Source organism: Apostichopus japonicus, chromosome 23 (assembly GCF_037975245.1).
Source record: "Apostichopus japonicus isolate 1M-3 chromosome 23, ASM3797524v1, whole genome shotgun sequence".
NCBI lineage: Eukaryota > Metazoa > Echinodermata > Holothuroidea > Aspidochirotida > Stichopodidae > Apostichopus > Apostichopus japonicus.
Window position 1 is genome coordinate 2,434,915 of NC_092583.1, and position 13,728 is coordinate 2,448,642.

Genomic DNA, 13,728 nt, shown 5'->3' on the forward strand with positions numbered 1-13,728 from the left:
AACAGCGAAAAACATCAGAGATTGTCTATGCTACTACATAAATGTAACAGTAAGGTAGATGATAAGCATAGGTTAAGTCAAGAGTCGCAAAGTTCATTGATTGAATGAGAAAAACAAGTCTTCAATGCCATGCATTTTCTACGAGCAGAGCTAGTAGAGTTTCGCTTGGAAGCAATGTGCTTCTCAACGTTAAGAATGAATTTCATTTTATGGAAGAAATTGCAGTCAGGCTTAACATTGTTTTGTTTACAATTGAAGATAAAGTATTTGATATGAAGGATAAAACAATTCAATGGGTCGTAACCTGTTACCAGTTTACCGAAGAAAAGATCTTTTTTTTTTGAGCAGATACACTACTTGTCTACCAAAACATTATGTTCACTACATAGGAACCATGCAGTGACGTTCACAGAATTGGGAAGAGGGGGAATTCTAAGGCTCCCGAAAGATGTTGGTATAGGAGTAATATTAACCTTTATGGATGGGCTGTAGGCGAATAAAAAAATTGTGAAAGAGGGATATGGCCTTGGGGTCCGGTCCCCTCCCCCCGCCCCGCTGCCCCTCCCCCCAAATAATCAAACTTTAGATGTCAAATGGTGCAATCCTGTTTGCATATTGAAAACTTCCCCCAGACTGAATTAACGTTTTCCCCCGACTTACAATGGACGTTGAGGTATTGCTCCGATCCTCAACCACCCCCCCCCCCCTTTCCCACTTACGTGCCACTGTTGGGAGCGTAAAACCTGGAATACACGCGACGTGGATCTTTTATTTATTTCATTTCTAAGATGTCTCTTCTGGACTACCGTACTAAAAAGAGGCGCTTCACCCACGTGTCAAGGGTTTCAATCTGGCATGACGGTATAGTCATTTGCTACAGTCAAGTCGAAGATTAACCCTGTTCTTTTCTCCTGATGTTGCCAGTTAAATGATTTCTTTGTTTTAGTGTTTAGTTGAAATGTTTGGTTGAAATTCGCTGGTTACTGTCTGCTCAGAATCATGAATTTCACTGTCTTTTAAGTCACATAATAGGGGAAGGTGGGGCACAGTGGATCAGCATAGTCCTATAATTGTTGCTAAACTACTTTATTCAATGATGATGAAGTAAACTTCATATGAATTCATCCTATTTTTTAGGAGACTTGGATGATGACATTCAAAATTTTAGATTTGGAGATGAAAATCAAGAAATCCTCACCAATTTCCGAGAAGCTGCTCCTCCCTACTAACGTTTCTGTGACTTGTAGGCTCAAAGGCTTGTGTTGAAATGGTGGCGCTATACATTAATAATTTCTTGATTTTCTAGAGTTATCCAAGATGATTCACTGTGCCCCGTGATCCACCGTGCCCCACCTTCCCCTACTATGGAAATATGTCTGAGTTCTCTGTGGTCGATTATCTCAAGCTTACTATACTGCGACTCAAGCAAAGTTTCCAGACATCTTGCAGAATGGTCCAGACCACGTATTTAATACAAGACGGATCCTGTCTACCTGCACAAGTAGAAGCCTTTTCAAACGTAAGTAAAATAGAACTGTATTTAACAGGAAATATTTTGCGGGAGTTACACCGTAACACTGAGCAGACTATATTTCATATATATATGGACTGATTCATATATGGTTGTAAACGTTACACTGGATTAATTGGGTACAAAGTGTACATGAGACAATCATACATGATGTGAAACGATGTTAAATTGATTAAGCATCTGCACTTTCGGTTTAGGATTCGGTGTGTGAAGTGATAACTGAAAAAAATATGGCTGTCAGGAATAAACTGAATGTCCATGCACTACACTATAGAGGCACAGAAATATGCCGATATTTTGACTGATGGATGTTAACCGACTTAATTATCATGTGCTTAAAGGAATTGTCTGGTGGAAGATTTTGATACATTGTCCTTGTAGTTATTATTTTTCTCTTTCTAACCATGTAAAAATTGTCCCCATTCGACGTGTTCTTCTTGTAGAAATCTGGTTTTCAAATTCACCAGTTTCTCACCAAAAGTACCGTTTGTTCGAACGCTTCAATATGGTGATTGACGTAGTGCTTGCAGATAGGCAAAACAGGCGACTTGAAGTTAGCACTCCCAATTCCGCAGCAAATTAACTCACGTGTAAGCACATTGAATTGCCTCATATATATAACGTACATACTCGCGAACGTATATACTACGATGCTCAGTTGGTGTACTTGTATAGCGTTACACATAGTACACTCACACTCAAACCACAGTTCATTAACTGTTCTTCGAAATCGCTGAAATAAAATTCACGGATCAAATTAACAGTAAAAGGAATCTTATAAAGTATTCGTTAAACCGAAAGATGAAACTTGGCGGGATCGATGTCATCGCAGAACTGTCCGATTGTAAACGTTATAGAGTAGCCTATACACGCGAACATTCTTCGCGCTGGAGCTGGATACCGCGATGTATAAACAACGAAGAGCCTGCTGTTAAAACTTATCTTGTGTTACACAAAGACCACGAAACCACCGATCTACTACATATATTGCGGCTTAAGGAGTTTTTTTAAATCATATCTAATTTATAAGAAATTTCACCGGAAATTATTGAAGAAATTGATCGAATCGTTGTCAGAGCAGAATATAGCACTGAGAAGCTTAGGCTTCGCAGAACTGTCCGATTGTCAAACGTTTGAGTACAGCCTACATGCGAACATTTTTCGCGTTGGAGCTGGATAGCGCGATGTATAGCCTGAACAACTCAGAGTCTGCTGTTAAAATTTACCTTGTGTTACACAAAGACCACGGAACCACCGCTCAAGTACATGGCGGCTTAAGGAGTTTTTGAAAACATATCTAATTTTTAAGAAATTTCACCGGAAATTAAGGGAGAAATTTATCTGTATACAAACGCTGTTTTTGTTGTGATTACCGTATAGGTACTGTGCGGAGGGTGGGTTATGACGCAATCTGCTATGGCAGAGCTGACGTCACGTATTGTACTGTTCAAATCATATTTGAAATGTCTATCCATAACGATTAAAAAATCGTTTCTCTGTCAAACGCAACATTAGCGTTCTCATACTTTGACAACATGTTTGGAAAATTATTTACTATTTTTTAAGGTAACTTCTTTGGGCCACCAGACAATCCTTTTAAGTTTCTTAACATCTACTGGCAGACAATTGCCAGTGTCTTTGTTCTTTTGTACTGCCCAAGGGCAAAATCCATTGGCAGTTACCAAGTAAAAAAAATAGGCCCGAATTTCGAGGAATGGCAACTGCATTTAGCCTCCCTGGAGTTTGTATACCATTGATAAAACCATGATGTGGTTAACTATTATTTGTGATTGTTAATGTGTCGTTATATATTGCAATGGGTGACGGCCAATTGGAACCTTATACATTGTGTACAATCATTCTGGGCAATTCATAACAAATCAACAGAACATTCGAGTCGACCAGTCTCAGATTTGGCAGAGTTTGAAATATTGTAATACCTAGGTGTATATCAAGACTCCATACATTTTGATTGCAAGGACGGCCACATGCACCTAGCAACCGAATATTTCACACAGAGCCTATTTCATCCTGTAATTAGTATGAGGCTTTGGGAATTTTTTAAAGTTCTAGAGCACATCATCACCACTCTTCAAATCAGTTAGCCAATTAAGTTTCACGCAATAAATCCGATTTTGTTTCTCACTGCAATGGGTAAACAAATTCGTCACGTATGTACAGTGTAGGACTTTATGGGCCATAGTCAAGGGCGTAGGAACCGGGGGGGCTGGGGGGCGCCAGCCCCCCCCCCCAGTGAAAAATGTGGAGGGGCGGAAGTATCATTCCGCCCCCCGCTCCGCAAGTCAGAAAACCCCTTTTTCATTTCCAAATGAGAAAAAAATCTCATTTGGAGCACCAAATTGCATCTAAGGCCTGGTGAAAATACAAAATTAAGTTTACAAAATGGAGTGGGTGTTGAAGTGTGCTATATTGCACCAAATTGCATCTGAGGCTACCTGGAAATGCAAAAAAATCGAAAGGGGAGGGGGACACCCCTCCCCTTAGACCCCTCCCCCAGGCCGGCCATCAGTCTTCAGCCCCCCCCCCCTACTCAAAAGTACCTTCCTACGCCACTGGTCATAGTAGTGGAAACGGGGAAATGGTTGCAAAAATGTACTAACCAGGAAGTATTAAGAATGATACGATCGCACATACTGCATATATGCTATACGAAAAACCGAAAAACTCTACATATTGTAATTGAGACGGCATTTCCTCTCCTTTACTATACTCCTTAAACTATACATAGTATGCGTGTCATTTGAGATAATGAAAGTCTCTCTGGTTTCATCCTTTAACAATCAATAAGAGACTAGAAAGAAAGTTTTCACTTCAAACATTCATTGGCGACATTAAGATATTATATTATTATTATTATTAAGAATATCTCGCTCGAAAAATTACTCATTCTATCCACAGACCAGGACAACCATTGCATTGATATAATCCTCGTCGAACTAAATTAGTGTATCAAAATGGCTGCCAAACTGTAAGTATCACACAATATTTGGCTTCTTCGCGAGTTCCTGTTTGCAGGAGGATCTAAAATACGGTACATACATACATACACGCATACATAACTGTCGTTGTTGTTTGTTTATTATTGTTGTTGTTGTTATTATTATTATTTTTTATTTTTTTATTTTTGCTGTTCACTCCTTGGTCATTTATCTTGATCTATATTTCGAATTGTATATGAGGTGAAATACAGTAAAAGAAATATACTATTTTCATTAACAGTCGTTTTGATTAACGCCTTGACTACTATACTTCGCAGTCTGAGAGGCTAGCTGCTCGAAATTTTCTTATTAAAGATCGCACATGACCTTCACATATATTCCCTAGACCACAAGTGTTGTGAAATTCCTCGACGCCGTGGATAGAACCCTTCCACACCTTACCTTAAAGTTTCCTCCACACACAGCGTACCTATCACGATTCCAAGGTTCTCTGTTCAAGATGGGTACCATGCCTGGTCCATGGCCCTACTGGATGCTGGTCGTTTGGCTGTCACTGGATTTAAGATCAGCATGGACCGCACCTCTGTCAACACCTTCATCGACTTGTTTAGGTTCGAAATTGATCCTGATTCTCACGAGAAACCGTTATTAATGACGTCAACCCTATATTATTCTAAAGAATTTACCTCTGTTGAATATTCACTACCTGTTTGTTTCTTGCATGAAAGTTTGTTCGTGACGTGTTGTGATGGTACAATAAAATCTTACGATACTAATAATGGCTGTCTGGTTCAGCAAGCGAAAATTATAGGTGTAGCTAGGTGTATTAACACAGGCGATGGATCAGTATATGTAGGTTTAGCTTCCAATAAGGTCATTGTCTTTGATGTACAATTTATTGAACGCAAGACAATCACCTTAAAGGGATTGAAAGATAGCGACTATCCCGATGACATAACAGTCAGTAATAATAAACTTTTTATATGTACAGGCCTATCGTTTAGGAGAGCTTTAATGTGTAATAATGATGGGGAAATAGAACAGGAATATACAAACCAACAGTACAAAGATGCTTGGAGTATAACAGTCAGTGAAGAGAAAGGATTAATATTTATATTATGGTGTGATAATTGTAGAGGGGGTAAAGGAGTTATTGCTATTCACACTCTCGTCGGGGGCCGCTCTTTTTCTGGTGTTCATTCCACTCTTTTTGGGGGGCATATCTTGGCTTCATTTAAAGTTCCCGATGATTCCATGAGAATCAGGATCAATAATAACTTAAACAGGTTGTTTGTTGTTACCTGGACAGCTGGGAAAATATATGAATACCACACAGTAAGTATACCATATGCCAAAATACAATGAAAAGCTCCTTTATTTTTCCATCATCTCTAAAGCTATTGATATATTTAGTAGGGCATTCAAGATATTGAAAAGTTTGCTTTAATTTCTTTAAATAGGTGTAAAATACTTGTAAACTGTTACCTCGTTCTAGGACCTGTGTAGTGTTTAACACCGAAAATACCATTGACAGCAAAATTAACAAACAATTGACCATTTTTGAACCACATTTGGAGACAGCTGTAACAAGCTAGAAAATGTATTCTTGGAGTCGAATAAATTGCCATTTGTTTTGCCAACTTGATTTACTGACCTATATTAAATTTTGTTGTAGAAACCTTCACAACTTTATTAAGGTATTTTTCACCTTGGACAATGCATGGTATACTCGGGTCATGGCTCCCTAAAACATTGCTTTTGGATCTCCCTTGATATAAGGTATTTTATATGACAAACCACGTTGAAAAAGTCCCAAAGGTTAGCTTTGTGGTAAAATATACTTTTGTAGGTCTACATTGGAGCTCGGACCTCGGCAACAATAACGATAGGCTATAACATTTTGTTCAACTGCTGATATAAAAAGACTAATTTCCTGATTAGGTATCAAAAATGTCTAATTTTTACGTTTCTTTGTGAATGTGCATTTGCCATAAAATACTGCTTTCAATGGGGTGACTTCATTTTCTAAATCTATTTGATGCCCAGGTTACATCTTTTGAGAATATTAATGATCAACGTTGCACGGGAGCGATATAACTGTGACTTGCAAAGGGGTTCAATCAGAGGCCTTACTTGGTTGACTCGTGCATAAATCTATCCGAAAACGTCTCGTTAAAATTCCTAATTAAGTATGATATGCGCAAATGCTGAAATTGGCAAATGTTTAATATTGAAATTTGGACAGTTCTGTCAAAATTCAATTGTTTAGTTTTTGGATATTATTGCATTCGTACAATATTTATAAAAGGACATATGCTAGTAATTAGCACAGTCCATATACATTATTTTATTATCAATGTTATCCTGTGAAAATCTCCAAAGCTTAATACTGCTTTAGTCAGCTTTTCTAATATGACAAGAGGGCACTTTTCCATGTTACAGAGTGACATTTTCAATTTCGAGAACCTCGTGACGTCACTGGAGTCACTGATTGAGAGAGATGATTGTCGGAAGTTACTCGAGTACTTTAACGTTACAGCTGACGAGTCAAAAACGATTCTTGGCAGTGACGCACCCTTGACATCTCTTATCGGATACCTCATACAGACAGGAAGCGTCTCTACTGAAGACACCAATCAGTTACAGAAAGCATGCACTGACCAAGGACTGAGTAAAGTGGTGGCGGTGTTGACTGTCTATCAACAAGTTCAAGGTAACTTTGTATTAGAGAACTCTACAAATATATTATGGATCCCTTAATATCCAGAGGCATCAGATTTATAATTGCCGACACGATTATGCAGTATGATTGGTCGTTCATAACACTATATGTTAGATTATTAGGATAGAATGAAATGACATGTAATGTTGCCCTTCATTATGACTGATGTAAGATGGCAACTGAACATACCTGCTACGAACATTTAAGTTACGTCCTCTATACCAGAAAGAGAATTCATTGTGTACCGTAAACATGTGAGGGGTACACTCAGGAACATTGGTGCAGAGGTGAAGCTTCCAAAACTTGGAAGTGGGGGCACGAGTATGTTTCGTATACCCCACTTTACTAACCAGGGATGCCCTCCATGGATTGCAATCATACACCTAATAATCTGTCCATATTTTGCCGCAATTTCGACAGTGTTGTGGAATTTTATAATAGTATAGTCACAATTCGATGAAAAGTCGGGGTAGAAAGCCGACTGTTGGAAACTCGAAATTTCGAAACTAAAAAACAATTTGAGTTAAAATAGTGCAAGTTCAATATAAGAGGTCTAAATCTCCATTTGTAACATTTCGGTATGAAGAGTAAACGTACGTATGTCGGTATAGAAATCTTATTTCGAATGACGAAGAAAGTTGCAATTACGAATTCAAATTGTGATGTACCAATTGTTCAACTGGTCCATCGTGTAACAGTTATCAAACTATACAGCTTGGAAGATAATCACACCCTGAACTTTTTCGTGCCAATGTATAATGGTATGAAATATTAAAGATTCTACGGTTTATATAATTGGTATTTTGGCAACGGAGAGTTTCGATAACCTGCACGTTTGCGATTTGTTTGTTCGTTTCAGATTCAAAGATGACCAAAAAATACTTAATAAACCAATTAAACTCATTAGGAGAAAGAAGGCAGAGACTACTTGACAAACTAGCAAAATACGAAGATGAAGGACAAGAGATTGTTGTACTTAAGACAGAGGAGGATCGAATGCAACTTATCGATAAGCTGAGAATATCAGAATTCGAAAGGCAGCAACTTACAGAGAGACTGAAATCGGCAGAGGATAGATATAAAATATCGGAAGATGAAAGAAAACAGCTCACTAATAAATTACAAATAAAAGAGGAAACATTGAATATAACACAGAGAGAACTTAAACACACGTCTGACAGACTGAAGGCCGAAGAAAAAGAGAAGCAGACACTTTGTGATAAATGGAAAGATGAGGAAAAACAATTACTTCAGCGGCTAGCAAACTTAGAACTACACCAGAAAGAGGTTCGATAATCAATATCTTACCTGATGATACACTTCAAACAATATATGTACACAATTTCATATGATGATATTGATGTTACCCTCGGTTATCTAAGCAGTTGCATTCGAGATTTAGTCAAGTGCTTTTTAACAAGTTTAGATTACCCTCTTGTTTAACATTGCAGATAGTGACTTCTGCAATCATACGGTCATATATTGCGGTATTCTATTGCTTTAAGTAATTATGTATCCTAGAAAAGAAATTAACATACGAAAGTTGCCTAAGAATGTAGTATACAAGACGTCTTAACGTGTACAAAGTATTTAATTCCTGTGATGTATTTCAAGAATAACAACATTGCAATAGCTTATTATTGAGTTGATTTAGCTGGTATTAACATTATAAAAGCAATTCTTAAGAATGGCATGCTGCTTTATTACGCCTTACACATGATTCTGATTAGCATGACCATAGCTTTATATCTATATCTTTAAGAGAGTTTGAACAATGTTCATTAGACAACCATGTCAATGCCTTATACTGGCATCGATGAAACTACACAAAAATAGTAAGATACTAGCTACTTCTGATAGTTTTGTGCAGTAAACTCATTTAAGAAGAACGTGTCATGAAATTATGGAACATTTATCACTCATATTAATATTTAGTAATGTTTAATGCATAATATTGGATCAGTCACATTTGCATCATTCTTCGAAGGCGAGGTTTTCTTGCAACTCTAAGTGCATAAGACAGTTTACCAATATTTGGCATTGGAGGGGTTTAACAATAATCAGCTTATCAGCTATTTAAAAGAATACAAGCTTTGATTTTTCTTGCGCATGCAGAGGGCATGCATATGGTGCTAGTTCTCGTAATTATAGGCTATTGTGTAGTATAGCTAACACAAGGTAAACACTACATGGAATTAAACTTATCTAATAAAATAAATAGCACCGGATTGTCATCGGTAATATCTGCATCAAGATGTTACAACCGAGGTACCAAATAATGAAGAAAAAAAAAAGAATAAACATCATGAATCGTTAAACCATTTCGTTGTTTTGTACAAAATGTAACTAAAAATTGAGGTTGATCTTGATAAAATGTGTCATCACTTCAAACTTTCCAGATAATCATTAGTACTGTCGGTCTCCTCTGCTCTCATCAAATAGAGAACAATTGAAGTTAATTACCTTACCAACAACTAAGTAATCTATAGATGAAGGCAAATGTATAATGAAAAAGGGATTTAACTTCTGTGGGTGATATCAAAATCTTGGAACTTTCTAGTTTCCGTGCATGGTATAATGGGCTAAATTGAAGAATTAAAAAAAAAATGTTGCAAGTGAAAACTAGAGGGTTGAATGGACTAACAGATGGTTAGAACGTTCTTCGCAACGTTTCTGTCAAATGCAACACATTAATGTTTTAATGAAACATTTATTATGTGTCATATGTCTTTATTGACAGTGGTGTGTGTCATTAACATACAATTAACAACATTCTTGGTCATTCTCTTGGTCATTTCAGGTGGCGCCTAATTCCTCAAGAGGGGATAACACTATCAAACCGAACTCAGACTGCGAGGTGTCTGAAAAATGCCTTTGGGTAACTTATATATATATATTCCACTATATAAGAGATTGACAGCTTTTACTTTTGCATCAAGAACTTATTAATTAATGTTGCATTGGATATGTTTGCTTGGGATGTATTTGACACCAAAGTTTGTCATTACCGAATATACAGAACCATGAACACATTTATTACAATTAGACAGGTTTACATTAAGGAATGAAAGCAACTTTAAAAGTTCAAATATTTATACAATTAGAAATAATATCGAACATTTGGAACTATCATGGCATATACAAAATATCATTTCAGGTTTCAGTTAAAAAAAGAGAAGATATGAACAGTGCAGACTGTATGCAGAAAAGTTTACCTCACAATTGTCTAGTTTCTGAAATATTCAAGACTGCGTCTCTGCTTCAGATCGGTTGCAGTAAGCGTGCAGTATCTGGTCTTTTCAGCGCAGATAAAGAGCATACAGTGTGGATAGTTGAATCATCAACATTTAGTATAGGGCCCATCTTGGGGGGGGGGGGGTCCTGTTGACCAATATCTTACAGACAGATAATGATATATTTTATATAACTCCAACATTATTGGATTTTTTTTTTAATTTTAAATTACTTTAAAGGAATATAAAGCACAAGTGGTAACAATGTTCACAAACTTAAAACAATAACCAAAACTATCATATTTTGTTTAACATTTTTCTAACAGCAATTATCAAGGAAGGTTGGTGTAACGTGGATGAATGTTGGGAGATCACTTAACCTTACTGAAGCCGACTTAGAAAATGTTAAGGAAGATCATGGAGGGCAGAGTGAGACTAGTTATCAGATGCTTCTTCTATGGAAGAGAAGCGCAGGAACCATGGCAACGTACAGAGTCCTCGCAGATGCCCTAAAACAAGCTGGGAGAGCTGATTTAGCTGGAGATTTTTTTAAATAATGGTAGAACATTGTTTGTTCAGAAAATAATGAGATGTGTAAAATTTGATCACTCATAGCTTTATCATTTTCAACAAACATATAAGTTATATGTTTGTAGGTTTATTCTGTGGTAAAGGAATTTCCTGATAATTAATGAATTGCAAAACTCGCATCATATCGCATTCAAGCACCTTTTCTGATATACAAAAAAAAAGGGAACACACACATCCTCCCATTTCACCTCTCCTCCAAACTGACATTCCATTTTTTAACGTCTCACCCCCCCCCCCACCCCTATAAAAAACAAGGCTTGTACGGGCATTTTCTGCATGGCCTAGTTGGAAATTTTCCAGAATCGATAATGAAAAAAGATCATAAAATATTACGTAAATCCCTGCTCAGTTAGTTTACCCTCGGAATCATTTTCTGAACAATGTAGTCAGTAGTGGCAGAATAAATATATGTTTCTACTCTTATCTTACTGTTGTCATATGCTCCATGCGCTAGTAATCCAAATTTCCATCATACCCGGTGTTTTGGGAACGAGGCCAAACGGAATAATGACTTTAACATTGGATAACTTTTGGATAACATGGCTTATATAAAAGGTAAGGTTTTGTATATGATATTATTAAACTTAAAACTCTTACAAAATCAGTACTCAATTAACAGTTTAAATGCAGAAACAAATCAAACAACAGAGGACCTACTACGAGTAGAATTCATATGCTCTGCCACCTGAATTACCCACAATACAACTTTCCAAACCTGACTTACCCACAATACATCTTTCCAAACCTGATTTACCCACAATACATCTTTCCAAACCTGATTTACCCACAATACATCTTTCCAAACCTGATTTACAGAAAAATATCACACGAATCCATTATTACCACTTACTTTCAGCATTGCATAATATGAATTTTTAGTGCAAATTACACCACCTTTGTGAAAATTACACCATACATTGCAAAGTCCTGTCGCTTCTGGCTGCCACCCCAGTGTATTAATTTGTAAATTTCCTTACATATCCAAGCTGGTTCCACTTTACTTATAGTCAATGTGCTATCAGCTAGCGCAAATTCCATGTTAATTAAACATAAATCTAAACAACGAAACTTATTGGCTTTACATCTATGATTGCAAGGAGGTTTCAATTGTGCATGCAATCTTCGATTTTGACCTTTCCCCAAAACAACAAGAGGGACAAGAGAAAATGCAAGTTCTTCATTTCATCTGCAACAAAAGATTTGTGAAAATCGCTGTAAATTTGATACAGTAAAATAACATTCCCATTGACCCTCCTCTGGTTACATCCATCACCTCTTCCTCCTGAATTCACAAAGTAAAGAAGCCTAATTATATCTACAAATTCCATAGTTAGGAATTACACTACTTGTTCACTGTTTTCAGTTGTGTTTTGCATCTCATCAACGTGAAGACAGGCAAGTATCATTGCATGCCAATACCCAAACTAGTGAGGTTTAATTGTTATTGTTGTAACAACCAATGTTTTGGATATTGTATCAGAAGGTGAAAGCAATATAAGAATATCATATGATGAAGAACATTTATACCGTGGGAGGTATAAATAATGAAGACGAAAGATGTTGCTGCTGTAGTTCATGAATGACACCAATGCACTACTCGAAAACGCAAATAAGCTGCAATATTTAGATCTCATTAACGGAAGGAGGTGTGAAAACGGGTCTTTATCATGCGTGGGGTTTTCACACACTCTGACGTATTAGTCTGAGTTTCGAGAAATATCAAGTCTTGTTTCAATTGAGTCATACATAAGTTGAAATAATTATGTAGGCCTATGTTTAAATGTTTTTAGTCTTTCTTACTTTATCCCCCACCTACTAACATGAAAGAAGCATATATGTTGAGATATGTATAGTTAATGCAATTCTAGTCTCTATTAATATCTGACTTTATCACCCACCTACCAATATTAGAGTAGTAAATACGTTGTGCGATATATATAGTCATTCTAGGTATCTATCTTTATTATGACCTACTAAGCCGAAATAAGTGACTATATGCAGAGATGTATTTAAACCAATCCTGTCACTTTATGGATTCTATACGGTACTATAGGCGACCATATATGCTTGACAATCTGGGACATTTATTGCGTGACTGATATGGGGGAAGGGTCTAAGGGGAGGGGGTGCCTAAGGTGCTTAGATGTAAAATGGTTATACTTAGAAGCACTTTTTAAATCAATATTATTTAAAAAATGTAGCGTTTTCTTAGATGAAATTTACTTACTTTACGAAAGCGTGCCAGGCTAGATCGATCTAGCATATTTTAACAGTATTTCTACTTTACACTGGCCCACATGAAATACTGGTTAGTTCCGTTCTGCGACTGCACACGTGACTAAATTTTGTTTTTACAATTATTTTACCAATAATGTGGAATATTTTCAAAATTCCTGAACATTTTGACGAATCGGGGACATTTTCGGGGACACTTGTTCATCAGGGACAGCACACTGTAATCGCGGACTGTCCCCGAAAATCGGGGACTTCTGGTCACCTTATCCTACTATCCTGAAATTATTAAGTTTGTTCAATAAATTACATCGCTGGATTTCAAGCACTATACTTTATAAAGTTAACTGTTTAACTTTTGATATCTTGTTGATTGATCGTTTTCCAACAGTCGGATTTCTAAATTGTGTTAAGACATATATATATATATATATAAACCATTCTAGTCACTACGAATAT

At 36.7% G+C, this 13,728-nt stretch overlaps 1 protein-coding gene across 3 annotated transcripts; it reads left to right on the forward strand.

Annotated features, from left to right (window-relative positions):
* The first annotated feature begins 1,334 nt into the window (after window positions 1–1,334).
* LOC139964759 (uncharacterized) lies at window positions 1,335–11,051 on the forward strand. Of its 3 annotated transcripts, XM_071966710.1 has the most exons (7): window positions 1,335–1,519; window positions 4,451–4,520; window positions 4,956–5,826; window positions 6,934–7,204; window positions 8,073–8,500; window positions 10,014–10,091; window positions 10,773–11,051. In XM_071966710.1, the coding sequence occupies exons 2-7, from the start codon at window positions 4,507–4,509 to the stop codon at window positions 11,001–11,003; spliced, it is 1,893 nt and encodes a 630-aa protein (XP_071822811.1). In that variant the 5' UTR covers window positions 1,335–1,519; window positions 4,451–4,506; the 3' UTR covers window positions 11,004–11,051. The 3 variants fall into 3 exon arrangements, with proteins under 3 accessions (XP_071822811.1, XP_071822812.1, XP_071822813.1); XM_071966711.1 differs by lacking the exon at window positions 4,451–4,520; XM_071966712.1 differs by lacking the exon at window positions 1,335–1,519 and having other exon boundaries at window positions 4,463–4,583.
* The last annotated feature ends 2,677 nt before the right edge of the window (window positions 11,052–13,728 follow it).

Bases quoted from the DNA above. Each gene is read 5' to 3' on its own strand.
- LOC139964759 (XM_071966710.1), top strand. The intron at 7,205-8,072 runs GTAACTTTGTAT...TGTTCGTTTCAG, and splicing joins TGTCTATCAACAAGTTCAAG to ATTCAAAGATGACCAAAAAA. The intron at 8,501-10,013 runs GTTCGATAATCA...TGGTCATTTCAG, and splicing joins TAGAACTACACCAGAAAGAG to GTGGCGCCTAATTCCTCAAG.